The 26,142-nt window shown below is 40.9% G+C and overlaps 2 protein-coding genes across 3 annotated transcripts; both read left to right on the top strand.

The window, feature by feature from the left end:
- Window positions 1-1,285: 1,285 nt before the first annotated feature.
- On the top strand, window positions 1,286-6,986 carry lrit3a (info leucine-rich repeat, immunoglobulin-like and transmembrane domains 3a). 2 transcript variants are annotated; one of them, XM_044040036.1, is made up of 4 exons: window positions 1,286-1,581; window positions 2,364-2,830; window positions 4,733-5,038; window positions 5,253-6,986. In XM_044040036.1, the coding sequence occupies exons 1-4, from the start codon at window positions 1,466-1,468 to the stop codon at window positions 6,287-6,289; spliced, it is 1,926 nt and encodes a 641-aa protein (XP_043895971.1). In that variant the 5' UTR covers window positions 1,286-1,465; the 3' UTR covers window positions 6,290-6,986. The 2 variants fall into 2 exon arrangements, with proteins under 2 accessions (XP_043895971.1, XP_043895972.1); XM_044040037.1 differs by lacking the exon at window positions 1,286-1,581 and adding an exon at window positions 1,591-2,293.
- A 2,863-nt stretch (window positions 6,987-9,849) lies between these two features.
- On the top strand, window positions 9,850-24,506 carry egf (epidermal growth factor). The gene is made up of 23 exons (XM_044040035.1): window positions 9,850-10,229; window positions 12,264-12,463; window positions 12,568-12,749; window positions 12,942-13,169; window positions 13,248-13,450; window positions 13,529-13,642; window positions 13,731-13,853; window positions 15,469-15,597; window positions 16,001-16,126; window positions 16,241-16,377; window positions 16,505-16,653; window positions 16,787-16,891; window positions 17,164-17,387; window positions 18,337-18,504; window positions 18,716-18,868; window positions 18,938-18,994; window positions 19,097-19,213; window positions 19,489-19,611; window positions 19,758-19,932; window positions 20,470-20,634; window positions 22,048-22,150; window positions 22,935-23,031; window positions 23,125-24,506. The coding sequence occupies exons 1-23, from the start codon at window positions 10,103-10,105 to the stop codon at window positions 23,319-23,321; spliced, it is 3,402 nt and encodes a 1,133-aa protein (XP_043895970.1). The 5' UTR covers window positions 9,850-10,102; the 3' UTR covers window positions 23,322-24,506.
- Window positions 24,507-26,142: the final 1,636 nt, after the last annotated feature.

Genomic DNA, 26,142 nt, shown 5'->3' with positions numbered 1-26,142 from the left:
CGTCCAAGATTACACTTTTACACCACGGTGCCAGACAGAACTTACCCAATCATTATACATATGGTCTGTAGCTCAATAATATATTTACACTGAGGGAATTTGGGGGAGATTACAAAAGAGTTTTTCTTATTTTAGAAACAATTTAACAGCAAGTGAAGGATGGCCATACACGTGTTTAACCCTTGGTGCCCATGGTGTGTGTTTATAGGTCACATATACAGGCTTTTTTCTTTTCTTTTAGTTATTAAAAAACAGTCTTGTATAAGTATCTTACCAGAAAATGAGTCACCTTTTAGAATATTACTTGAGTAAAAGTCTTAAAAGTACCTGGCATTTACTGTACTGTAAGTATCAAAAGTAATGTATTGTAATTTACAATACAATTAGAAGTAAAAGTATTGGTTGGCCCCTGACAGCTAATAGGTGAAACCCGGCGTCCGGTGTGTACAACAGAAACCTGGAAGACAGGAGACCAGTAACCCGGAGACCAGTAACCCGGAGACCAGAGCCTCGGTGTCGGACACGGTAAACAATGAGCCGCTGGTGTGGTTTACGTCCACTTGGAGCCAAAATCTAACAGCAGCTAACAGTTGGTGCACCTAAAAACAACTAGCGACAACAAACAGGCATTATTTCACCAACTCAACTTCCGTATCAGAATGTATCAGAGTAAAAGTTGTCAGAAATATAAATGAAGTAAAAATATGTGAAAATTCTACTGAAGTTCAGTAACAAAGTATTTGTACTCTGTTACATTATAACACTGTTAAAAACGAGCCAAGTGAACTTTGAACTGTGACATATTTCCAGATTGCACAAAATCACGCATGCGATTTTAAACATTTTGAGCGCTTTTTGCTCAGGTGTGTTATATAGTGAATAATATATATTGGTGAATTTTCATCAGATTCCCTGTAGGTTGTGCTGAGAAAAGAAAAGGATATAAAACACACTATGTTGCATGTTCTTAAACCCTCTATATATACTGTACGTTTAAAAATAGCAGGAATAGGAAAAAAGCAGCCAAAATAGTTCTAAGAGTACAGACAGCCACTAAAACCTAGAAAACACAATGTTGTGATTGCTAAGTGAATGGCTTAACAAGGCAAGGCTAAATCCCGTGAGGGGGAACCTCCAGAATTAGCCGATTAGCTCCATGTCCGAGCAACTAGTCCTGCTCTGCTGCGTGACCCTGTCAAACCCAAGAAATCCTCCACTAATCCCCCGCTCCTCCCCCCGCCCTCACAGAGACCGTCAATCTGACAGGTCACCTGTACTGTAATTAGATCTGCAGCCTGTGTACAGTTGCGTCTTATGGACGTTGAGGGTTCTATTCTTTATTTTACATTTGGATTAAAAGGGGGAAAGGATGTGTGTTTTGTTTTTTTGAGCTCTCAATGAATCCGGATGTCTTTCTACCTGATCTCTCCTCCGTGTGAGAAGTGTGGGTGCATTCGGTGAAGCCATGCGTCGACTTCTCTACGTGCATGTATTCCTATGCTGCCTCAGTATGGCTCGCCCGTTCTGTCCGTCGCAGTGCACGTGCGTCTTCCATGGACGCGCTGACGGAGCAGGAACCAGGTAAAAACTAAACAATGGCACATTCACTTAGTGTCCTTACTACGATTTTCACCCGAGTGTAATCCTGAACTGAGATTGTGAATCAGGTTTATTACGTTGATCCGTTTGAAAGAGTGAACAGTGAATGGAATGGAATGGAAAGGAATAACAAGTTATTATGTTTAGCGCAGAGCTTTAAACATTAAAAACAAAGGCAAGTCTATCTAAAAATTCACCACAATGTAAACGGCAGAGATTACACTGGACACTACACTGACATAATATACATTTCCTGGCATGTTACAATCCCTTTAAGACCTAATTGACACCACTAGACTTAGTCCTGGTCGTAGTGAGTCCTATTAGTACTAATCCACAACACTTCTCTCTCTATCTGTAGTATTATTTTCATGAGGAAAAAGATGAAAGAAAACAACAGATGTGTGAAATTGATTTGGGCTAAAATATTGTCACAATCAAGGCTCTATTTATCAAAACAGTCGAAGCTAAATGTTGAAAATCGTGAAATGCTGACTGATATCTTATTGAATGGCTTTTACCATAATTAAAAGGTAATGTCAGGTATTCCACCCTCATCTAGAGGAAGTCAATCCACATAACCTTTGACCTTGCAATCTGGGGAGTGGCCTACAGTCTATCACATCATGATAGAGAGTTGATGGGTGAGGAAATGAATAAATGTAGGGTACATACTGCGGATGCTGTGACATAGGTAATTATAACTCTGTAGATTGATGATTGATGCTTTAAAACACACATTTTAATTTGTCTTTCATTCACAGATCTGTGCTCTGCAATGACCCAGACATGTCCGACATCCCTGTCAACGTCCCAGTGGACACAGTTAAACTGCGCGTGGAGAAAACGGCTATTCGCAGAATCCCGACGGAAGCGTTCTACTACCTGGTGGAGCTGCGGTACCTGTGGATAACTTACAACTCCATAACCTCGGTTGACACCGGGAGTTTCTACAACCTGAAAGTGCTCCACGAGCTCAGAATGGACGGAAATATGATCTCCATGTTCCCATGGGAATCTCTGAAAGAGATGCCCCTGCTGAGGACACTGGACCTGCACAACAACAGGCTCACCAATGTCCCCACCGAGGCCATCCCTTACCTCCTCAACATTTCCTACTTGGATCTATCCAGCAACAAATTATCAACACTGCCCTCTGATCTTATGGATATCTGGCCTCCCTTTAATGGAGCACCGACCTCTACTAATTCCTCCCAGAAAATTGTGTTAGGTAAGAAGGGAAAAGGTCATCTCCAACGTGGTTTTACAGGATATAAAGGGCAGGACACTTTTGGGTTCATTTGTAATTACTTCAGGAAGTTCAGTCCATCACCTGCTAATCTAGGCAGACTTAGTCAAACAGATTAATCACCTTATTCTGACCAGTGACTTGATTTCTAATGTACTGTCCTAATTAATGTTAACCTACAAAGCTCCATTTGAACCTAACATGAAGATAACATTCATACAAACAAACAAATAGTAGTAAGAGTACAAAAAGGCTTCTAAAGGCATTTGAAAGCAACTTTTAGTCAGAAAAAGCTGCTCTAGTTGATGATTGTCCAATTTTGAGGCAATATAATCTCTAAAAAGAGTAGTTTGCTGAAGCAGATCTTTCTAAAATTTATTTTCACTTACATTTTAGGTTGTTTTTTTATATTAACGGGTGGTTTTAAATCACAAAGAAACAACGTATAATTTACAGAGCACAATCACCTAATTCTATCAACTTAAAACTCAATGGAATAATTGCTGGCATTGATTAACAGTGACTGGAACAACTTGGTTTGACATTAGAGCTTCCATTTCAAAGCAAGAGCGGATGGTTTTGTTGTCTTCTCGTCCAGTGGAAACAGTATAACATTATTGTGGCATTTAATAATCTTTTTTGTGTGTGTGTTCAGTGTACAGTGTAGCACAGACAGTGACAGGGATATTGTTAATACGCTGTGTAAGGGCAAGCAAGCTAATCCGTGCTGGCTGTGTGCGATGGTGAAGGAGAGACGGGATTAAGCAGGAGGGGGGAAAAAAATAAATATGGGACTGTGCACACACAGTTTATTTAGCACGCCTTCAAAACATTTCCCCGGCTATACTGCTTTACTGCTTTGTACTACTTTACAAATACATTCATTCAAAAATTGCATTTAATTTTTTTTTTTTTTTTTAATGGTTTTTAAACAATAATCCCCTAATATTACTGATATGTTCATTTTAGCTCAAAATAAGGACATGATTATAATGTGTTTTAATGCTGTTTGCGACCCGTTAATGTCCATGCTAACAGGAAGGCTAATGGAAAGAGTGTTGTGCCACAAACTGGAGGAGGGCCAGAGGCAGCTTAGGTGCTTTTCCACTGTTAACACAAACTAATCTGGTTAAAGGGCTTTCATATACACTGGCACATGCGCTGACATGTCGCACCTGTGCAGCAGGGTATTTACAGGAAGCAGGAAGTTGTAAACACGGACTGTAATCATGTGAATTTTCACGAGTTAACTTAAAATTGACAATTGTTAAAAGTGGCAATCAACTAACCTCAGACAATTTATCATTAGGCATTACAGTTTTTCCATTTGACAAACACATAAAATGTACATTTACTGGAAAAGAAGCAACAGTTTTAGTCTTTGATTTGTCTTTATGGCAGCCATGTAAAAAAGGAAATTGTCTCCTACAACACCTTTTTAAGTTTAGATCCCCCTAGGGCTGCAATTAACAATTATTTTCATAATCAGTTATCGTTTGGTCCATAAAATGTCACAAAATGTCATAAAATATTGATTAGTGTTTGTCAACCCTGGAAATAACAGTGTTCTCAAACCTCTAGTTTTTGTCCACAAAGCAAAATAATTCAGATTTAATGACCAGAAAATATTCACATTAAAATAAGCTGAAAAATCACAGAAATTGGTTTTAATTCTTTGGAAAACACTCAAACCGAATACACGACCATCAAAATAGCTGACAATTCATTTAGTAATGGATTAATCAACGTTTCAGCCCTAATTCCCCCAATACCCATATGATGGAGAGATCGGAGTGTGCTTACATGGCAGCATGTCAAACAATGTAATATAGCATTTAACAGTATACGGTGTTTCACATTCACAACTCATCTCTGTACCCGCAGGCCTTCAAGACAACCCCTGGTTCTGCGACTGTAAAATATCTAAGCTGATAGAGATTTCCAAGATGGCAGACACACCGGTGGTTTTCATGGACCTCTTCCTGACCTGTGGCGGACCGGAGAATCTAGCCGGCGTGCTTTTCCAACGCGCTGAACTCGACAACTGCGTAAAACCGTCGGTCATGACCTCTGCGACTAAGATCACGTCTCCTTTGGGCAGTAACGTTCTCCTAAGATGTGACACCACAGGGACGCCGACGCCAGCTCTCTACTGGTCTAAGTCAGACGGCTCACTCGTCAACAACACAGGTATGATATTAAATCTATAGAGTTTCTCAAATCTATTCTACCCAATCTTTAGTAACCTGTTGCGTGTACATCTACTGCCGGATGAGCAGGAAATGTTAAGCCGTGCAGAGATGGTGCCAAAGGCTCATAATCTTTGTTTAAAAGAAGCAAAGTGGGTCACGACGTGTTAAGACTTGATCCGTACTGACTTTTGTGTTCTTGTTTTACCCCACAGTTCAGGAGTCACCTGGGGAGGGCATCAGATGGTCTATTATGAGCTTGCATGGAATACTGTTCAAGGACGCTGGGAACTACAGCTGCAAAGCAAAGAATGTAGCCGGCAACGCAGAAGCCACCATTTCGCTTTCAGTGGCTGGTACCACCACCATGAGTACCACAGTCCCACCGGTGGAACCAGGCCCCGACACTGGACTGACCAGCCCGGACACAGCAACGATTCCCACAGACACTCCCGTCTCTCCCACTGTAGCATCCACAGCTCTCCCAAAGACTTCAACGCCACAACCTGCCGTCCCTAAGAAGCCGAAAACTACCCCGAGCAACGTTTCACAGAAAGGCTCCTTCAAACAAACCAAGATCCAAGAAGGAGGAAATGGGAGAAAGCTTGCAGCGGATGAAAAAAGCAAAAAGAGTGATACATTAAAGTCTGTCAAAGACCTTAAGATTGTGGAGGAGACATCTGACAGTGCAGTGTTGCTGTGGACAGCAGATGGGCTATCAAACGATGCCCCACTCACAGTTGTGTATTCACCCTACGGTGAGGACGAAACCAAAAGGACAGAGGAGACAAATGCTGGCATCGGAAAACTTCTTTTAGAGGGACTGTCATCTGGGATGAGGTACTCCGTTTGTCTCATAGCCAAAGGCAGCGATGCTGGTAAAGATCCCTGCACGGATTTCTACACACTGGACAATGTGGATGACGTTGGGCAAAACCAGCTCTTCATGGTCATCAGTGGCATCGCCTGTGCTCTGATCTTGCCGCTCATTGCTCTGTTGATCTACAAGATCCTCGCGCTGTACTGCAAGGGGCGCGGCGCGGCGACGGACGAGGAGGAGCTCGGAAAAGAGAGCTACGTCAAGTTCGAGACAATCTCCATGAAACAGAGAACTCTGAACTCTCATCCGACCGAGCTCTGGTCAAGGCGGCCGACCAATGAATCCGAGCGAATGTTGCTGTGCTCCAGGTCAAGCATCGACTCTCAGATGACATATAAGAGCGACTGCTCCCGCTCCGAGTATCTCTGTTGACACCAGGAATCCATGGCCAGTGCCCAAAATGCCACATTAGATATGAAATACTCTCTATGCCTTTTATGACACTGATATTACCTGTAAAAACAAAAGGTAAATCTTTATAAATGGTTTATAAATTTCACATCTGTGGGCTTATACAGCACTGGTTTGCTGTAAATTTAACGGCTTAACACGTTCATTTTCAATCAGGATATTGAAAGCTAAGGTAACATGGAAACATTTCCTGGATGCTGTTTGTAAAACCCCAGTGAGATCAGTCAATGACTGCCATTTATTTATTCATTCATTCATTCATTCATGTCCTTATATATGTTGTGGAGCCTTATATTTCCTGAAAACTTCCTTTTCATAGTTGTCACTGCAGCACTGCAGCACCTGCGTTGAACTACTATATATCTTGTACTATACAAAGAGTCTGTGTGTGGTGGTGTTAATGTTATTTAAATGCCAAAATGCAAAGTGTCATGTGATGTGTCAAAGAAAAAAAACGATTCACCACTTCCCCCATCACGACATTACAACATCAATGTTGCGTCTCAGAATTCTGCTGATTGTTGCCTTACTGGAGAAAGAAAAGCAGTGTCAACGCATTTGACATAAGATTTGACAGTTTCTATGAATTTATGTATACATTTGTCAATAAATTGACTTGTATGTTTTTTTTTAATAATAAACTACAAAAAAATTGTTGGATTATGTTTCGGGTCATGTCACTGTGCCATGTTATCTGTAAATTTGGCACTTCAAGTCAAAAGGTCTGCCATGAATACAGCTGGGCATTGAGACTTTTTCGATACTAATTTTATTAAATCCATTCTAACAAAAAAATTACTTATAAATTACAGTAAAATAATTTTTCTCTTATCCTTTGTAAAAAATGTGCTCCATCGTAACTTCCTGCTCACGTCGAGACGGCAAATCAAAAGCGCTGTTAGATCTTGGTGAAACAGAATACCACTGATGAGACGAGATTACATCTATCGTGCTATCCTTAGTCTGTGTTGGTAAAGCTAGTGCTGAGGCACAAACAGTGAGTAAACGCTATGCCTTAAGCAGAGGCCTCACAATGTTGCTACTAACAAAAGACCAATCTGTGATATTTATAGAGATGTTCATACATGTGTTCACTAATTTTTTAAAACAATCCAGCTCGTTTATCCGGAAAATCCACAGGTTACATTTGTGCTGTGCCTGCACATATGAACAAAGCAGTGCTGCGACTCCAGATAAGACCATGGATGGACCTGGGAAACTGTTCCCATGGATACCTCTGTGCCACCATCTGCATGAGCCGGCATCGCAAAGTAATCTCTAATAGTAGCTGCGCCGCTATTACGGCCGCAGCCAGACTGTTTTAACAGACAGAATGAATTGATAACGGACAACAACGGACTGTGCTATTGATGGATAAACTGTGACTGGACAGGCCGTCTGTTTATTAATCTATTATTCTATCCATCTGTCTCTCTTGTCTCCGTGGTTGTCCTGCCTCAGAGAGCTATATCCTCCTCGTATGACAATTTATCTATTAAATATCTGCAGATAAATCTCCTTTTCAGATGTGCCACAGTTGCAAGTGGGAGGAGATGAATTAAAGCAAATCTGAGATACTTCACTTCACTCGATGCTATACAATCGCGTCACAGTTCTCCTGGAAACCTCTAATTTGTGACAGAAAATATTAAAATGGCAAAGAAACTGCTTAACACTTGTTTAAAGTGTGGCTGTGGGAAACATTATGTTGTATTAAATCATGGTGCTATGACACACTGGACTTTGAGATTAATGTAAAAAAGAAGAGCAGTCAGAGAAGCCAGACCTCTGCCAAGACACTCACTTAACCTGCTTTTTACATTCGACCAGCACCTGGAATAATTACATTTTGAGGTTCTATACAGATCCAGATTCTATACAGACTTTAACTGCTTATACTATTAACATTTTACATGACAAAATCCATGATCTGTTAAGATGTCACTGAGATCTGAATTTAGTAAACTTCCCCAGTCAAATTTAATCTGTAATCTGGATCAGATCCAGATGAAGTTTAGTCTGATGGTCGATGCTGCATAGAGAGAAATTATTTATATTTTATATCTCTCATTGTAAGAGATAGGAAATATCCATGAACCCTAAAAACCTCCAATAAGACACATCTACCCCGTTCTACACGCCATTTTAACCCTTCGTCAACAAAGCGGGGTGTTGTGGTCATCGGGTCACCGTTGAGTAAACGTTCCGAGGTGATGTATAAGCTGCGGGTTGATGGTTAAAAGTTAAATGTGACTGATGTAGCACATTTCAAATCTAAACTGTATACTTTTGCTCTTGATGTTTATTTTTCTAATTTCGTTGTTTCTTATTTTATTGATTTCATTGTACATTCACTCCTATTTTACTGTAAGCTACATTTCTAACAGTATAGTGATATACTGTACACTTTTCAAAATATATACTACAGCATGACATTTCTGTAATCTAGAGTTATACAGTCTCAAACACTCTGCTGCTTGTAAGTGATGCTAAAATAAGAGATGACCAGTGGAAGTAGGTTGGCATTTCAAATGTACTCTTGCTGTATCCTGGATACGCCCAAACCCCCTCTGTGTTTGTCATTCAGCACGACAGTCACCTGAAGTGAAGTTATAGGGACATTAACATTTCCATTGTTATCTGCTCAGGGTAACACCGTGGGAAAAGGTCAGCGCCCTTCAGACAGCTAACATTCGCCAGGAGACAAGGCAACTGTCTCAGTCCATGTAAATCTTCTGCTTTTTCCCCCCGTTAGCGGTGACGTTGTCTCAGCTGACAAATATCCTAGTCATGGACGGGTATGAATGGCGGTCTTCACTCCTGCTGTCTGTTAGTTGTTCTCCGGGGTAAAATGAAGACAAACAATTTAGGGATAATCGGGATAGTGACTCATTTTAATGACTGGGAGGCAACGTGAAGACAGTCTGACACACTGGCATCCCATTCACTCACAGGACATGTCAACATTGTGTCTATTGTGTGTCTGCGTAATGCAATAATTATACTGATACTGTAACTGCAAGTCATTGCAGTAGTTTAGAACCAAATGTCGATTTCTTTTTCCAGCAAATAAATAAAAATATATATATATATATAATTTAGCGATATGTCCTGTCCAATTGCCTCATAAGGAATGTCCATCTCGGTATGCACCCCTCCCAGACACAAAAACTCTGAGACTGAGACATCCATCCAAATTGAGAAAGGACATGGGTCAGGGGGGTGGGGTGAGGGTGAGACTTGTTATTATGTGGGTCCCGTCTTCAGCTCAGCCTCATTTCTTGCATATTCCACATTCTGCTCGAGACACTGACTGCACCTTCAAGAAGATCTTGCTCCAGTGCTGGACTAGCATGTGCAAAATTTACCACGGGGGTGTCAGGAATTTCAATCTTTGCTTCCAAAACAGACAGGCACTCCGGGGGCTGTAGTAGGGAGTAAGGAGGATCTCCCTCCTCACACACATTTTTTTCTCTTTTGGTAGAATACAGTAATAACAGTATCACTCTCTTTCTTCCACCATCTTTAGTCCTCCATCTCTTCATTGAGGGGTTTTTTACGTCCGTCTCATCTTTTAGTGGGGACATCTCCTGGTATGCAAAGCTCCGCTGTCTCTCAAAAGGTTGAAGCCTTGGACAAAGATGCCAACACTTTATAAGCAGATGTTGCTTTATTTGGGAGAATTCTTGTGCACCAGCTCCGACAGTGGGAATGCCTGAGAAAGACTGAAGTGCAGTGCAACTCCCAAAGCAAAAGAGGGTGAGGCCAAGGATTATGTTGCCTGCAACGATCACGGCAGCGCTGATCTTTTTCATGGTGCAAAGATCTGGAGCCTTGGCCCCTGGAACAGCATGCTGGGACGAACGTCTGTCACGAGCGGGGAGAAACAGCAGCTGTGTGGGTGAGTTTGACATCTTTCCAGTACAGGCTGACAATCCCATTTGAATGCATTGACAGAAGTGATGCTCAGAGGTGTAAGACTACTAGGTATTCTGCTGAGTGTGGCCATCTCCTCATTCTTAATCCAGGCTCTATAGATTTATTGGGCTTGGCAAAAGACACAGGGGTTACATTTAATCTCCATTATACCTTATGCAATGTGTCTCCATGGTTAAAAATGACCTCTTCTCAACGACCAGCAGCACAATATAAAGTAAAAGACGTCAACTCTATATTAATAATAATTCACACTGAATTATTGTTCGGACTAATCAGCAAATATGATACACTGTGCTGAAGGTACAGTACGCTGTAAACAAGCCAGTGGAGAGTGGGTGTATCTCAGAGTGAGACCAAGTGTTTTGTGGGACACCACAGGGACAGCATTCGAAAGCTTGTGGACGGTGTGCAAACAGACGGGCAGACGAGTTCAGCTTCAGCTCTGACGACGACCGCAAATAACTTGTTTCACAACAGCCACGGAAATATCAACTAACCCAGTCTATTAACAAGAAGTATTTTACTGAAATAAAAACACATTCAAGGAGCCTGAAACCAAATTATTCAGACATTCAAGCAACTTGTTGTGCCAAGATTGCAATTAAAGTATATAAATAGTCACTAGAGACCAAATTCAGTTTACACCACTCTAAGGTTTGTGCATATACTTGAGAAGCATCGGGATACAATAACTTTAAAGCTGCATTGCGTAACGTTTGTGTGCTACGTCCTTTATCACAGGCTCTGTCAAGCAATACTATCAGACAAGACGTTTTCTGAGCAGTAGAGTTCAATGCTGAAACACGTCTTTATGTTTTCAGTCACACCCTTAACAAAAAAATAAATAAAAATCACTTCCTCTGTGCAGTGTGGGAATGTCGCCTGGTGACACAAGATCTAAATAAGACTTACAAATACAGAGTCATGTGGAGCTTACGTGAACTGATAATGTTTTGAATCTAACAGATATTTGTTTACGATGAAAAGCTTTAACATTACGCTTATATGTATTTGAGATATCGAGTCAATCTTCGTACATTATGTTATGTATAACTCAATTGATGATATGTAGATAAAAGCCTTGAAAAATACCTAATAATGATAATACCTATTCAGCAACAAGGATCTTTATTACTATTGGGTATTTACAGCCAATATATAATCTTATTTTCTCTGTGTTTAACAATCCGCAAACAGTTGATGTTTTCATAAACAAAAGGATTACATTTGCCGAGCCGGTGAACTGGCTTAGCAGCTTAAATACCCACTCAAAATGTCCAAGCAGTATTTACCACAATATAAATTGGGAAATCAATGGGATAAACCATCTTTAGCGTCCCTATTGTGAAATTGTGGAAAATGTGAGTTTGCCAGTACTCCATGCATCCAGTGGGTTAAGGAAGCATGTTGACCACCCTGTGAACTTGTCAATCAATGATTCATCAGCGTGTTTCCTAGCAACTCAGCAACCAGTGGCCATCTTATTAGTTATCGAAGGCCATTAAGGACATTTCATCATGTTGTTTGTCTGGTGTTGCTCACCGTTTCCTTCATTCCAGAAAGTTAGGAGAAGTATCCATGGCTCAACATGATCGTGATAGACCAGCTTGCCTTACATTGATGGAAAAATATATGTTTTTTTGCCTTGAACTTCATTACATGATGATTTGGTGTAGCGTTGCACAACCTCTTTTAAAGTTGCCATAGCTACCTACCTGACATTTATTGGGTTACAGACAAAATCCCCTCTGCAATTACATGAAGTGGTAAATATGCTGCTGTAACTCATTCAGTACAGACAGCACAAAAGAAATCCTAAGCTATTTGACTGGTCATAAATCATTTTGTATGTCAAATTCCCAAGTACACAACACTTTAAATCCTTATTCGTTTACATCACTGCTGAGTGAGAACAGCGAGTGTACCCTTTGAATAATCTTAAATGTTTTTAGGTCCTTACATTTCACCAACTCACATGACATTTGATATTGTTAAGCTTCACAGCCTTTCCTGATATTTGGTCACGGTAAAGCCATTCACCGGATGGACCTCGACGGAAAGAACCACAGAAGGCTTGTGGCCGGCGTGGGAAGCTCGATGCTGTTCGACTTTCATTTCAGAGAAGAGGAAGTTTATTGGGCCGACACACACAGTGGGATCATCTACAAAGCGTCAGTGAGGGGAGCACACAAACAGGTGAGGATGTAGTTCCTACACACTTATATAGTGTGCCTTGATCTGGAATTTATTAAATTAACATTTTTCTTTCTTTCTTTCTTTCTTTATTTATTGTGTTCCAGAAACTTTACTCGTCTGACAAACACATTTCGGGTCTTGCAGTGGACTGGGTCGGTAACTCTGTGTATTGGGCGAGTCAAGAAAAGGGAAAAATTAAGAGAATGGACTTGAATGGGAAAAATGAGAGAACAGTTTTGAGACACTTGATCCAACCGAGTTCTGTAATAGTCGAGCCCACTAACAGGTAAATAACTCATCACACGTCTATGTTTGTCAAAAGACAATCTGCTTACAGATCCTAGCACTTGTTCTGTTACTACTGTGTAAATGTTTTATTTCCTTCCCTCGATAATGACTTTTAATGATCTAAGATCATGGTCTGAAGTGTCCAAATCCACTTTTTGAGTTTAAGTTCATGCCAAACACACTTTTGCAGGTTAATTTTTTGGCTGTCTGGTGGAACGAGTCCAAGTATCCGACGGTCCGACGCGACGGGGCAGGTGAAAGCGACGCTTGTGAAGATTCAGGAAGAACTGAAAACACTGACAATCGACCGACAAGACGGACGGCTGTTCTGGGTTCAGTTTGGTCTGCAGGGAGAGAGTGCCATCGCCTCTTGTGATTACAACGGAAACGGCCTTCAAGTCATAGATCAGCCACTTTGGTACGTTATCTCTCTCTCTCTCTGTTGCAATTACTCACTTCTATTCAGTGTAAAGTTTGGACTCTTTGTTTTTGTCAGGTCTCCGACACTGGAGATATCAGTTTTCCGGGAGTACTTGTACTACACCGACGCTGCATCTCGGGCTATAAAGCAAGTGGACAAGTACAGTGGTGGAAAGCCGGTGGATGTTAATAAAAGACAAATGGCGAAACCCCCTGTTCACATTAAGGTGGTACATCCCCTCAACCAGCCGTTGACAGATCCCCTCTCGTCATTCACAGGTTAGAGACAAACTTTGAGAACATTATATTATTCTATATTTCCATCAATTGTTTAATTTTGTAAACGCTTTCAAACAGGTTGCGACAAACGCGGTGGAAACTGTGTGAACATTTGCTCGAACCAAGCTGAGCAAGGGGTTTGTCAGTGCGATGAGGGCTTTTCTCTCAGTCAGCAAGGCACTTACTGTGAAGGTTGGTGAATCAACAATAAGTATTAGCAAGTAACATTTTATTTCTTTAGCTGAGCCATTATTTTTGATGTATTATTGGAATGTTGCAGATGTAAATGAATGTGCCCACTGGAACCACGGATGCTCTCTTGGCTGTGAAAACATCCCAGGCTCTTATTTCTGTACGTGTCCGAAAGGATACGCCCTCCTGCCAGACAGGAAGACGTGTCGAGGTAAAGTAAATTGACCTTAAATAACGTATTTTTATCATTTCGATGTTATAAGTCATTTCTTATTCTATCACATTGTAATATATCAGCAATTAAATTAGCCTGGTTCAGTTTTAATTGCAGTAAATTGGCTCAGCAGCAGTAGCTTAAAACTAGCTGGCATTCGTAAGGTAGTCAGCCTCGATGTAAAACTCTAAATAAAATGGGAGACTTAGGAAACATGTTGGTATAAAAACTGACAATGCTAGCATTGTTTGGTCACTATCTGGAGCTTTTTCCTTTTGTGTGTGCGTGTGTGTGTGTGTGTGTGTGTGTGGTCTATGAAAGGTGGCATTTGTCCTCTAGACACTACCTTGACCTCTCTGGGCCAATAAAAAAGGCAGGGTCACAGACAAGCAGACAGACTGGACGTATGAGAACTCCTAATTGTGTGTTAGGTTACTCGGGTCAAAGCGCTGACACTTTGTCACACTGTGAGAGGCCTAAACTGTTCAACGTATCAATATATCAGTTTGAAGCGCAGCATTTAAAATTCAATGGGGACTAGTCACAATAAATTACAACTGTAACATCGAACAAGAAAAGCAGTCAAAGCTATGATTAGGGCTGCGTGTTTGCAGCTTGGGATGATGTTATTCTTCAAATTCACTTTATTCCATATCCCTTTAATTCTCAGCGTGCCTGGTCATCCCTCTGTGCCATAATGCCAGTCTGTTGTCTGTCTGCGTAACAAGTGATTGTTTTTAAGTGAACAAATACCTCAGACAATCTAATATTTTTGCTACTATCGTCATGCAGTCATGAGGACGTGTATAAAAAATATTTTAGTTAGATTGGTCAACTAACTACTGGTCTGCTGGTCAGAGAACAGCTGAATTTGTGGAGGACTTTTAGGAAATATAAAATTGTGAATTTCTACCATAAAATTCATTTAATACACATGTTCTAAAATTCAGACTAAGACTAAATCCAAAACTGCACCATTGGACACGTCGTAATCTCTGAGGCCCGGAGAACAGGAAAGGTTCAGAGACGCACAAAGATTACACAATAAGGTGGCATTTGCAATTGGGAACAAACGTATACTATCTGAGCAGCAGCAGCAGCTTTGTTGGTCTAAGCTGTTCAGCAGACAAGCAGAAGGTGCACAAGAAAACAAGTGTGCAGCCAAGCGGCAGACGAGATGCTTGGAGGCAGCAGCAGAGATTATTGTACGTGGTGCGAGGTGACGGCAGCGTTGCCTTTGCTTCCAATTCAATAAAAACACATTTAGAGAGAAAACGAGATGAGATGACAAATTATTTGCCTGCTACCCATTGAAAGAATTCAGCCGCACAACGGCAACAGCTTCTGTGACTATTTCACATTACATTGATATCTGTATGTTATACTGAAGTCTGCCTGTGTTCACCTGGCCCACATTCACAGGTACAGGACATACTGTACCACATACCTATGACGTCACATTTATATCACCTAACACTGAGGGAAAACTCTCAACTGCATTCCACAGAATCTACTTTCTTCCACAGAATCTACTTACTGCCAGGAACAATAAAAAAATTTATATGAGAAATATTTGAACATGTAACATGACATTGTTTCTCTCCTAAATCAGAGATCACACCATGTGACGGCAATGATATGACTAAGAAGTGTGGCCACGGATGTCTGATGACAGATGAGGGCGTGGTCTGCGTGTGTCCTCAGGGATCTATACTACAGGAGGATGGACACGCCTGTACTGGTATGGTCTTGCAGTCTCACTGTGCATTTGGTTAAACATCACCCAGGTAACAAGTAACAAGTCAATAAAAGTCAACTTAGGGTTAAACCAATCGACTGAAGGTTTTTGTTACTTTTCAATTTGCCTGGTAAACCCAGTGATGACAGACTGTGGTACAATGCAATGCTTCCCTAACTTTTTAAAGCGCACCCACATTAAACACGACAAATGATTATTATCTCAATTCCAACTCCCACAAACCATCTGTGGGAATGACTGAATGAACGTTGGCGTTAAAATGTACAAAAAGACATGAATGCAGATAAAAATTGAAAAAAAAAAAAAAAGTGCAGTTAAAATCAAACATTTTGGAATAAATCTATAGTTTACACAGATTATCTGTGTTTTCTTTTGACTGCTGTAGGCTGCACATCATCAGATCTGGGAGGCTGCAGTCAGGTCTGCACTCCCATCAGCCCCAGTAAGTGGCAGTGTGAATGTCTGCCTGGCTACCAGCTCCACCATGATGGCATGCGGTGCATTGCAACCGGTGAGTCATGCCGTGGCAAAGCAGAGAGCTGTGCGGCACATGAGCCCACACAGCAAACACAGAACGTTTGTCATAACTCTCACTTAACTGTGTTAACACTGATTGTTTTTCCAGGACCACCTCCCTATTTGCTGGTTGCTAATTTAGTTGACGTGCGGAGAATTAATCCTGATGGCACCGGTGACCAAATCCTGGTGGACGAGCCCAGAGGAGCAATCACAGCTTTGGACTACGACCCACTCCAGAACAAAGTAAGACACAAAAATTAATAACAATCTACTGACATCTAGGGGACAGATGGTACCATTGCATGGCTTGGTCTGCTCAAACAGTGATTATATTTCGTTATTTAAAACATTTTTCGTACGTGATTTGAAGGTGTACTTCACTAGTTTAAGCCGAAAGACAATCGAGTGGATCGATCTGAACGGCCAATCCAAAGGCATCGTTGTCTCTGAGGATCTGAGCTCTCCGGAGGGACTGGCGATCGACTGGGTCAACCGCAGGATGTACTGGACTGATGAGAGGTTTGTAACTGTTTTTGTTATTAAGGTTATTTTCAGGAATATAGTTTATGGTATCTTTTGGGTAATTATTGTGTTACTAAACATTCACAAAAGTGAAACTTTGAATTGTTGATGTTACGCTTTTGTGTTCCAGCCGCTCAACTGTTGACTCCAGTACCTTGTTCGGACTAAACAGAGAAACTATTGTGACCAAAGGAGTGGAAAAACCCAGAGGAATCGCAGTTCATCCTCTGGCAAAGTGAGTCCACCCGCCCCACTTTCAAATTCGACCTCAACTTTGTGAAGTAGCCTGAAAAGAGATTTTGTTTTTCCCTTATGTAAAGCCCACTGGAGCGAACTGTGATTTATGAATTTGATGTGATAAACCGTTTAAATAACATTTTAAAATCCATTTGAACCACTTTTCATTATGGTAACTTTTGTTAAAACAAACTAAAATACAGAATGTAGCCTGTTTGTGATTATTTAATAAAATTGATGCCTTAATATGCCTCTTTTTGTTGTTTTGAGGAAGTTGTTCTGGACTGATATCGGAGCCCAGCCTGTGGTGGAAAGTGTCTCTCTGGACGGTAAAGACCGACGCGTCATCGCAAGCACCAACCTTGTGTCGCCGAGCGGCCTGGCCATCGACTTCACCGACGAGCGTCTGTTCTGGTGCGACCAGCAGAGCGGTCGGGTAGAGACCGCTGCCCTGGACGGCTCCGACCGAAGAGCCCTGTTAGAGAACCAAGTAGGTGAGGCTGGTTTTGAAACGTGTAAATGAACTTTGACTGAAAATTACACAGTAAAGGCAAAAGTTGATAAATAACATTGTTAGACCAAGGCTCTCAATCTAAGACTCATTTTATCATAGTATTTCCTTGATTGATTTATTTGAAAGCAAACATTTAAACACAATATCTGCATATGTTTTTGTTAATAATGCAATAATTGTCGCATGTTAATGACACATGTGCCAGCAGTTTTGAGTCTCTTGCTCACCAACAAAGCCATCTGACAACCTCCAAGAGGCTTCAAGAGCTGAGTCTTAAGTGAAATAATAGCTACTCTATATACAGTACATATTCAATAAAATGTGTAATTGATGCAGTTATCCAAAAACACACATTTGTATGCGTTATTATTCTTCTAACAATAACAATTCATTCAGTATTGACTCCATCTCACCTTAGATCTTAGCGTTTTTAAAACATGCAGCATGTCATTTCTGCCACTAGGGGTCCCCTCAATCTAAACAACAATACAAAAGACCCAAGTTTGTGTTGTTGTCTTGTTTGGTTCCCTGTGCATTTGTGTTTTAAAGGGAGAGCTTTGATGGCAGAACGCACAGCAAATTACAATGAGTAGTTGTGATCCATACACAGAATCGGATGAAACATCAAAAGACAACACACTGACTAGAAATACAGAATATTTCCACCCTATCTCTGGCATTTCATTGAGGGTTTACTTCAGGCAACTAAAAGTCAACGCTATGTTACCTTGAAAAGAGTCTTACACTCGTACACTCCTTGGAAAATATAGAACAGCCTTGTCATTTTTTGATATTTTAACGCAGCAGCAATATTACATTATCTTGACCTTTGGTTCTTGACCTTGCCGGCATCACCAAGAGAAAGAGAATCTCACCTGGTGTCACCTTGCCAACTCCAGTTCTTCTCCTCCAATTCTAATTTTGTCCAGGTCGACCTTTTGCCCTCGCGGTATTTGAGGACGGGCTCTGGATCTCGGATCGCGAGCACCAGCAGCTGAGAAGCGTACACAAGCGGACAGGGAAGAAACTGCAAAGTATCCATGGCAACACGGTCCAAGCGACATCCATTGTGATTGTCCATCCGCTTGCTAAACCAGGTAAAGCGATGAATTAGTACATGAACTGAGAGGAGAGGCAGCTTTGATTATGGCTACAGAGTAATGATTTTTGTGGTTGTTGTTGTTATCAGGTTATATGAATACATTATTTTAGCTATATTATGGGAAACAGCTCAACAGACAACGGTAAACAACCTATTTTTAACATCTACGATGCTTCGCGTTGTCAATTTTACATCTCTATCTTCAGGGGCAGATGTTTGTCTTCATCAGAACGGCGGTTGTTCCCAAATGTGTGAAAGCAAACTAGGATTTGCCCTCTGCTCCTGTCTAACACACTACCTCTTCTCAGCTGATGGGAAAACTTGCTTTCCCGGTGATGATACAAATGGAACAGTAACAGGTAAAATATCTGTGTAAAAATCAGTGTAAATGACGATGGGAAAGTTTTAACACTAATGTTAACGTGTAGAATCTGGAGACAGTGAATCCAGCGAGCCGACTCTGTTCACAGACAAGATGGTTTCAGGTAACGGTGCACCTTTAAGAAAGGCTATTTCAGTTTTACAGTTATTACAAGACCAGTGTCTTCCTATATAGGTAAATGTTCTGTTTTCCCCTTCTTTGTCAGACCAGGATGAGTGTTACTCACAGCGCTGCGACGTGAATGCAGAGTGCCTGATTCAGGCGGGCAGTCCCACCTGCTTGTGTCTGCAAGGTTTCACAGGCGATGGGCAGTCGTGTGTAGGTGAGTATTTCTGTCCTATTTGAAGATATTGTACACATCCTGCGAAAAAGGTCACGGGATTATATTCAGCACAGAAACATCTTTATTTCTCATATTGTGTAGTAGGGTTTTGAACTGTAGGCGACGGAATGGGAAAGTGCCAGGAGTGTTTTTGTTTTTGCCAAACAGTTAATTTTTTAACACAGTTTCACCAGTAAATGCTGTATACCTGTGATACTTTGACAGGTTGTTGATCCTTTTTTTTATTTTTTTTTATAAATCAACTTTTGACCCAGACATTGATGAATGTAAACTGGGAACACACAACTGCAACAAAAACGAAGAGTGCCAAAACACCTTGGGGAAATATCTCTGCAAATGTCGGGCTGGATATCACCCCAACGGACAAACTTGTCAAGGTTTGTTTTTGCTGCATTTTCTTTCATTTTTAGATTAAAAAAACTAAAAACATAATTATATTGACTCTTAAACTGGACAATAACTCAGTACTGGTGTGTTTCAAAAAGACTGTATATTTATAAAATCCATGTTCCTCTACCTCAAGAGCTGCAGGCTACATCATCGTCGTCGTCATGGGTGACAACCGGTAGCCCTGCCGATGTCACATCCCAACACCACGACAGCAACTCGTTCGAGAGCTGCCCCTCCAGCCACGAGTCCTACTGTCTGTACCAGGGCGTCTGCTTCTACTTCCCTGAAATGGAGTCCTACGCCTGCAAGTAATCAATCATTTAATTGTATAATCCACTTATCTGACAAATTAGTTCTTTAGTAAAGGGGTTTTTCCATAAGCTGCTAAATCAAACTTCAATTGGGAAATGAAATCAAACACTCTTAAGTTAATTCCAACAACCAACCAGTAGGTGCCAGTATTGTTCCACAGTTAAAGCTTCTGTGTCATGACAAAGTGTCTACAGTGGAGGGAACACTAAATTCTCATTTATAAAAACACAAATTGAACCAGATACTTTGTGCACGCGTGAACTTAAATTACGTAATTAGTGTATATTCATTTTAAAGACATTTCGCTTAGTAAAGTTATGATTTTCTTAACCTTTTCTGCCAGTTTTGTGATTACAGACAAGTAAAGCCAACAGTAAGAGATGTATTTAATGTAACACAGTCAAGAGATACAGAAAATTGTATTCTTATTTTCAATGAACCTAATTTTATACTGAACACAATACATTTGGAACAAAGGGGGGGAATGGCGGACAGCGGGAATGTCTTCACCTGCAACCCCTTGTCCTTTGCAGCTGTCTGCCCGGATACATGGGCGAGCGTTGTCAGTTCAGCGACTTGGAGTGGTGGGAGCTTCAACAGGCCGAGACACAGAAGAGGAAAAACGTGGTCATCGCCTCGTGTATGGTGGGCCTGCTCTGCCTGCTTTCCATCACTGCCTGTGTCACCTACTGCTACGGGTGAGAGGACATAAGGACCGAGATATATAGATGTAGACATAAAGGAATACTTCCCCGATTTGCATTTAGCTTTGTATTACTATTTTTGAAAAAGTGTCAGAAGTGTCACTGGTGGACATGTAACAAAGAAAAGAATGAAGATATCGCTAAACCCAGGGGGAAACTGAGGTTGTGAAACACAACCCCTCGTCTAGTGATACAAAGCTAAATGCAAATCAGTGAAGTATTACTTTAATGTCAAAAATGATGGAAAGGCGAGAACTGAACAGAACAGGACATGGTTTTCCTTAGAAAAGTGGAACAGTACTGCACCCAACATAATACAATATAAATGGATCCACAGGTTTTCTTGGACATCACACTGTGAGTCCAATGCTGGACGTTAGAAGAACAGAGCAGCACACGCGCACACACACACACACAGGCTGCTGCAGCAGCACTGAATAAGCTGACAGAATTTAGAAGGTGTCTATCAAACCTATGGTGGCATGATCCGTGAAATGTAGGTGTCCCCGGCATGACAGCAGGGGGTCAGGGAGCAGATCACATGCATGGAACCCCCCAGGCTGACCCGGGTGAGTGAGGAGCATATGTAGAAGTACACACTCGCCACCCCTCCTCCCTTTTATTTCCACCTGAGCTGTCTCTAAGTAGCTGATTTGTTTTACGGGTGTTTCGCTGGCTTACGGACAAGGCTGTTGGCATTCTCCACTCTTTTGACTCACAAAGCACACAACCCCCCCGCCCCCTCCCACCCTCCACGTATGACATCCTATCGTTTGCAAGCCTTGGTTCCCCTGTGGAAGTGGCACGCTTTCAATTACATGCTTGGTTTAGCTTGTTCTACAGCAATTACACATAAAAATAGGTCATCTCTCAGCGACAAAATGGAGCCGCTGAGGTATGACCACAGTGGAGACGCTACATGGCCGCCAATAGCTCTGCTTCAAATTGCTTTCTGCACTTGAGCGCGAGTGCACTTGGGCAGTTTTTTCGAGTGCAGGTGGTTTAGTTTCCTCTGCGACGCAACACACAAACAAGTAAAGAATCAGACGGCGACGTGAAGGGAAAAAAACACTCAGCCTGGTTCTTATGCCGTCCGTTCTTATCCTCCCAACACATTAACAAACATAGGGTCCTGAATCTAGACGCGTGGACTAGATCTGGACTAGATCCTCTCTGGTTGAGATCAAACATACTGAAAGCTAAGAAACTGAAACCAGCAGAGTGGATATTAATATACAGTATGTGCTGAATAATACTTTCATCAGTAGAGAAAAGGACATTTCTGTCACATTTCCTGCCATAAACATGTAAAGAAAACACATAAAAAATGCCTTTTGGGTCTACAGTAAGAAAGTGTTAGGAGGATTTAAATTCAATTAAAATGTTATTTTACTCACTTCTTTACAGAACCAGAAAACTCTTCCGCAAACAGCCGTCAGTGGATAACGTGAGTGAGACCAGCGTGACAGATGAGAGCATGTCAGAAACCACCACCACCAGCGTGCCTCGGGTAAGACCACAATAATAATCATCATCATCACAGTTATAACTTCATCAAGTAACACGAAGTTGTGTTAATAGTATAGTATAACAGTTGTGTAATAGTTAAATTAAGTTAAATTAATTAATAGTTAATAAGTAGTGAAATCATACATTTGTTGTTTAAAAACATACATGAGTATATTGGTAGAAGGACACTGGGGTTGGAACTGCCAGGCAGGAGGTCTAGAGGAAGACCAAAGAGAAGGTTTATGGATGTAGTGAAAGAGGACATGAAGTTAGTTGGTGTGAGAGAGGAGGATACAGAGAACAGGGTTAGATGGAGGAGGTTGATTCGCTGTGGCGACCCCTGAAGGGAGCAGCTGAAGGGAAAAGAAGAAGTTGTTTAAAAACACAATGAATACAAAGAGAAAAGGTTTTGAGGAGAACAAATGCAACTATCAATACTTGCATTAGTTTCCCAATTAATCATCAAGTTAATAATTATATGTATAAGTTCACCACAATATTAACATGAGTAGAATAATTACATCAATAGTACCTAAGTTGTGCGTGGCATTTTTAAATCCAGTTAAATTCTGAAAGACTGAAAAAAAACACGCTTTTTTATTTGCTAAATTAAATGTCAAACTGTCAATTAAAAGTCCACTATCTGTTATCACAACAGAGAATCAGAGAACATGCGATAACAAGTTTTTACATCTTTAGAAATGAATCATCTGTTTATTTACAAATAAATTCACCACACCACCTCTAACAGAAGTCAGTGAATGAATGACTTTCTCAACCCACAGTTCTACATGCTGATAGAAAACGGCACGGGAGGAAAAGTCGCCTCTGCTACGAGTTGTCCGCGGAGAGCCGTGTGCCCATCGTGCTCCTCAGAGACGGGTACTTTTTATGTATATTAATGACATTATTCATTTTCATTTATACAACTACAACTAAAATGAGCTGTTAAATTATAGCGTCTCCCTTCACCAGGTGACGAGTCAGAAACGTTGTCCAAACACAACAGAGGGTACGAGTGTTCGATGGCGTCGGCTGTCGCCATGGAGGTCGACGAATCCACAGCCTGTCATTCAAGTCCGTCACTGTCACTATCAAGCTCGTATTCTTGTACAACTTTCAAACCAGCTGCCCTCTCCCAAACAACAAACCCAGAGCCGTCTGCTTCCTAGATGGGCCGAGAGATTAAAATGTCTGTAAATGAAGAGGTCCATTCCAGCAGTAAAGGGCCAAAGTGTGACATTAGTAGAGTTTATTGGCAGAAATTAAATATACTAACACATAGCCTTAGCCTTTTATACGTACTTAACGCAAGGGCCTTGCTTAATAAAGGATGGACAAAACAGCCAGTGTAAGCTTAAGGTGGAAAAATTACATCCTTTTTGGTCACTGAGGTCACTGTAGCTTGGGAAAGGTTAGGAGTGAGTGGTGGAGTCTTCCATTTGTTGCACGCTGCAGTCTCACCATTAGATCTCACTAATTATTATTATTATACACTGGACCCTTTGAACACAGAAAATACCTGAATAACATTGAAAAATTAAACTGTGGATGATCATTATCAGTGTGCTCTGGATCGTAGTCGTATTACGCATTATCGTCAATCTCTGATTCTTAGTTATTCCAGGATTTAGTGAAGATTAGAATACAAACGTCTTTATTAGTTGGGTTGAAACTCGCCATCAGACTAACTGACAACATTTTTACTGTGTACAATACATGTGTACAGTCTGTTATATACATTATTAACATACATATGTACATAATCATGCGTCGTACAAGCTCATGTACTTGAATAATAACACAAACACAGCCGAACCGGTAAATACAGAAAAGTAAATATCAATTCCACTGCTTGCTTATGAAAATGTCGAATTCACCTGTGGGTGTTTCAGTGTTTGCTTAGCTTTATGTTTCCTACTAAAAAATAAACAACAAATAAAATAAAGATTGTTTAAAATTGGTTTTAAGTATACTAGTACAATTTATCCGTCATCTGTTATCTTCTCGACTGCTTGATTAGTTGTTTCCCCAACTCTCAAAATAACAATGTTCTCAAGTGTCTTGTTTTGTCCACAAACCAGAAAATATTCACATTTAAAGATGGCCTGATCAATTTATTAAATATGTGACAATGGCCCTTCATTTGTTGGATTAAGTGTGATCTTAGGAGAGAAACTAGATGCTAACTTCTTGTTTAATTCATAAAGGGACACATATTTACAACTGTATATACAGTATTATGGAGTAATGACAAATGCGAGGCAGTGAAGTGATTTAAAGAGCGTATTCTACTCTCATTGTCTGTCACAGCACTAATGTTCTATAACTGGAAAAAGAGAACTGTGAAATGAAAAGAGTGTTTGTTTTTTTTTATTTCCATCAATAAAACTATACGCGCAACAATTGTGTTTTGATGAACAGCACAACACCGACCTCCGTTTAACTTCACTTGTAAAAAAAAAAAACAACTGCAGATGCTGACACCCTTTAGTAAGTCACCAGCTATTAACAGACAAACAGAATGACATCTCTTGCATTACTTATCCAAGTCAAAGTCGACACTGCGCACACTGGGGTTTTCTTTTAACCCTTTACCGGGCAAATCACTACTAGATTTTGGTAAATTAAGTTCCGAAGCAGTTCCAAATGCCAAAAAAGTATGGTCATATGGCTCGGTCCTCTCTTGCATCTATGCTTATATCTCAGAAAATAATTATGGTAAGGTGATGAAATCTAAAATGATGTTCTTTTCACTTTATCTGTGTTCTTTAACCATATACCTCGGTTTTCTACATGAAAATAACACATTTTGGAAAATATCCTCCTATAATCCAATCAATTTTCTTAATTTCCAAGTATTTCAGTGATTTCAACGAATTCAACCAACGGTTAAGTTTTGACTCAGTCAAGCGAAGACGTCCCTTGAAATAATAGATAGAAATTGAATCATGTATTGTCTTTCCACTTCATCTTAAACTCTTCTTTGCAAAGACACACACATTTCTAATGACGTTATTTTGTAATTATTGAAAGAAATATTTTTCTCACACACCCATCATACCATCATACCTCTCCAGAGCTCTCATGCCCATGCTCCACTGAGGGTGCATTTCTATCCTCCACGAAATCTAACGCTCTAGTGGTGCTCGTACCCAACGCTGCCACCCTCCATCACCACCACCACCACCAGCCCCCGTCTGTCCACTGCGATCTCTGTCTCTGTTGCTGCAGCTACCTCTCAAGGTTGACTGGGAATTGTTAATAGAAGGAGCCGCTGTCTCTTTGTTTCGAGGCAATGGCAGAAAACAAAGCACTTTAGCTTGAAAACCATCAGCGGCCACATAGATATTGATTTTCCTGGCAAGACACACTTATCTATATATATTGGCCTCCATTAGAGCTAACAGATAGGTTAGGGCACCACTCTAAACAGCAGCAGCAGCTCAGCCTTCAAGTAAAGATGAAATTGGGCCCAGTGTCAATTTATCTTGTATTACTCCTCAATTGGGGCAACAGGGGGCAATAGAGTCACTGACACTGTGAGTAACCGCGGGGCCTCGAGGGGGTGGATTTTTATGGACGTGGCGTTGATTTAAATGTTATTATAAATATATAACACCGATGATTAAGGTAAGATTTATAACTTCATTCTCCTCCTCCTCCTCCTCATCCGGGGAGTTTATGACTTTAGTGAATCCTTGGTTTTTTCACTTGCACCACACCAGGTTGTGTGGAGTAAAACTGTCAGACCCTCGCACTGATACAGTATCTCTTACTCGCACACACGCACGCACAGACCACAGTGTGGAATATAATTCCAGTTTGTGTCACGTAAAACTTGTAAAAGGTTGCTGCTTAAATTAAACTGTATACCAATGATGTGCAGACTGCATCCCGGTCCTTAACCGCACACACTTTACACATCTTTAGCTCCACACAAAGGTAAAACCTGACATTTGATATTTTCCTTCAGACAGATTGCACTGGCTT

The sequence above is a fragment of the Solea senegalensis genome, linkage group LG12, assembly GCF_019176455.1.
Source record: "Solea senegalensis isolate Sse05_10M linkage group LG12, IFAPA_SoseM_1, whole genome shotgun sequence".
Lineage (NCBI taxonomy): Eukaryota > Metazoa > Chordata > Actinopteri > Pleuronectiformes > Soleidae > Solea > Solea senegalensis.
Note: the sequence above shows the minus strand (reverse complement) of the source record. Positions and strands in the feature narration are given on the sequence as shown.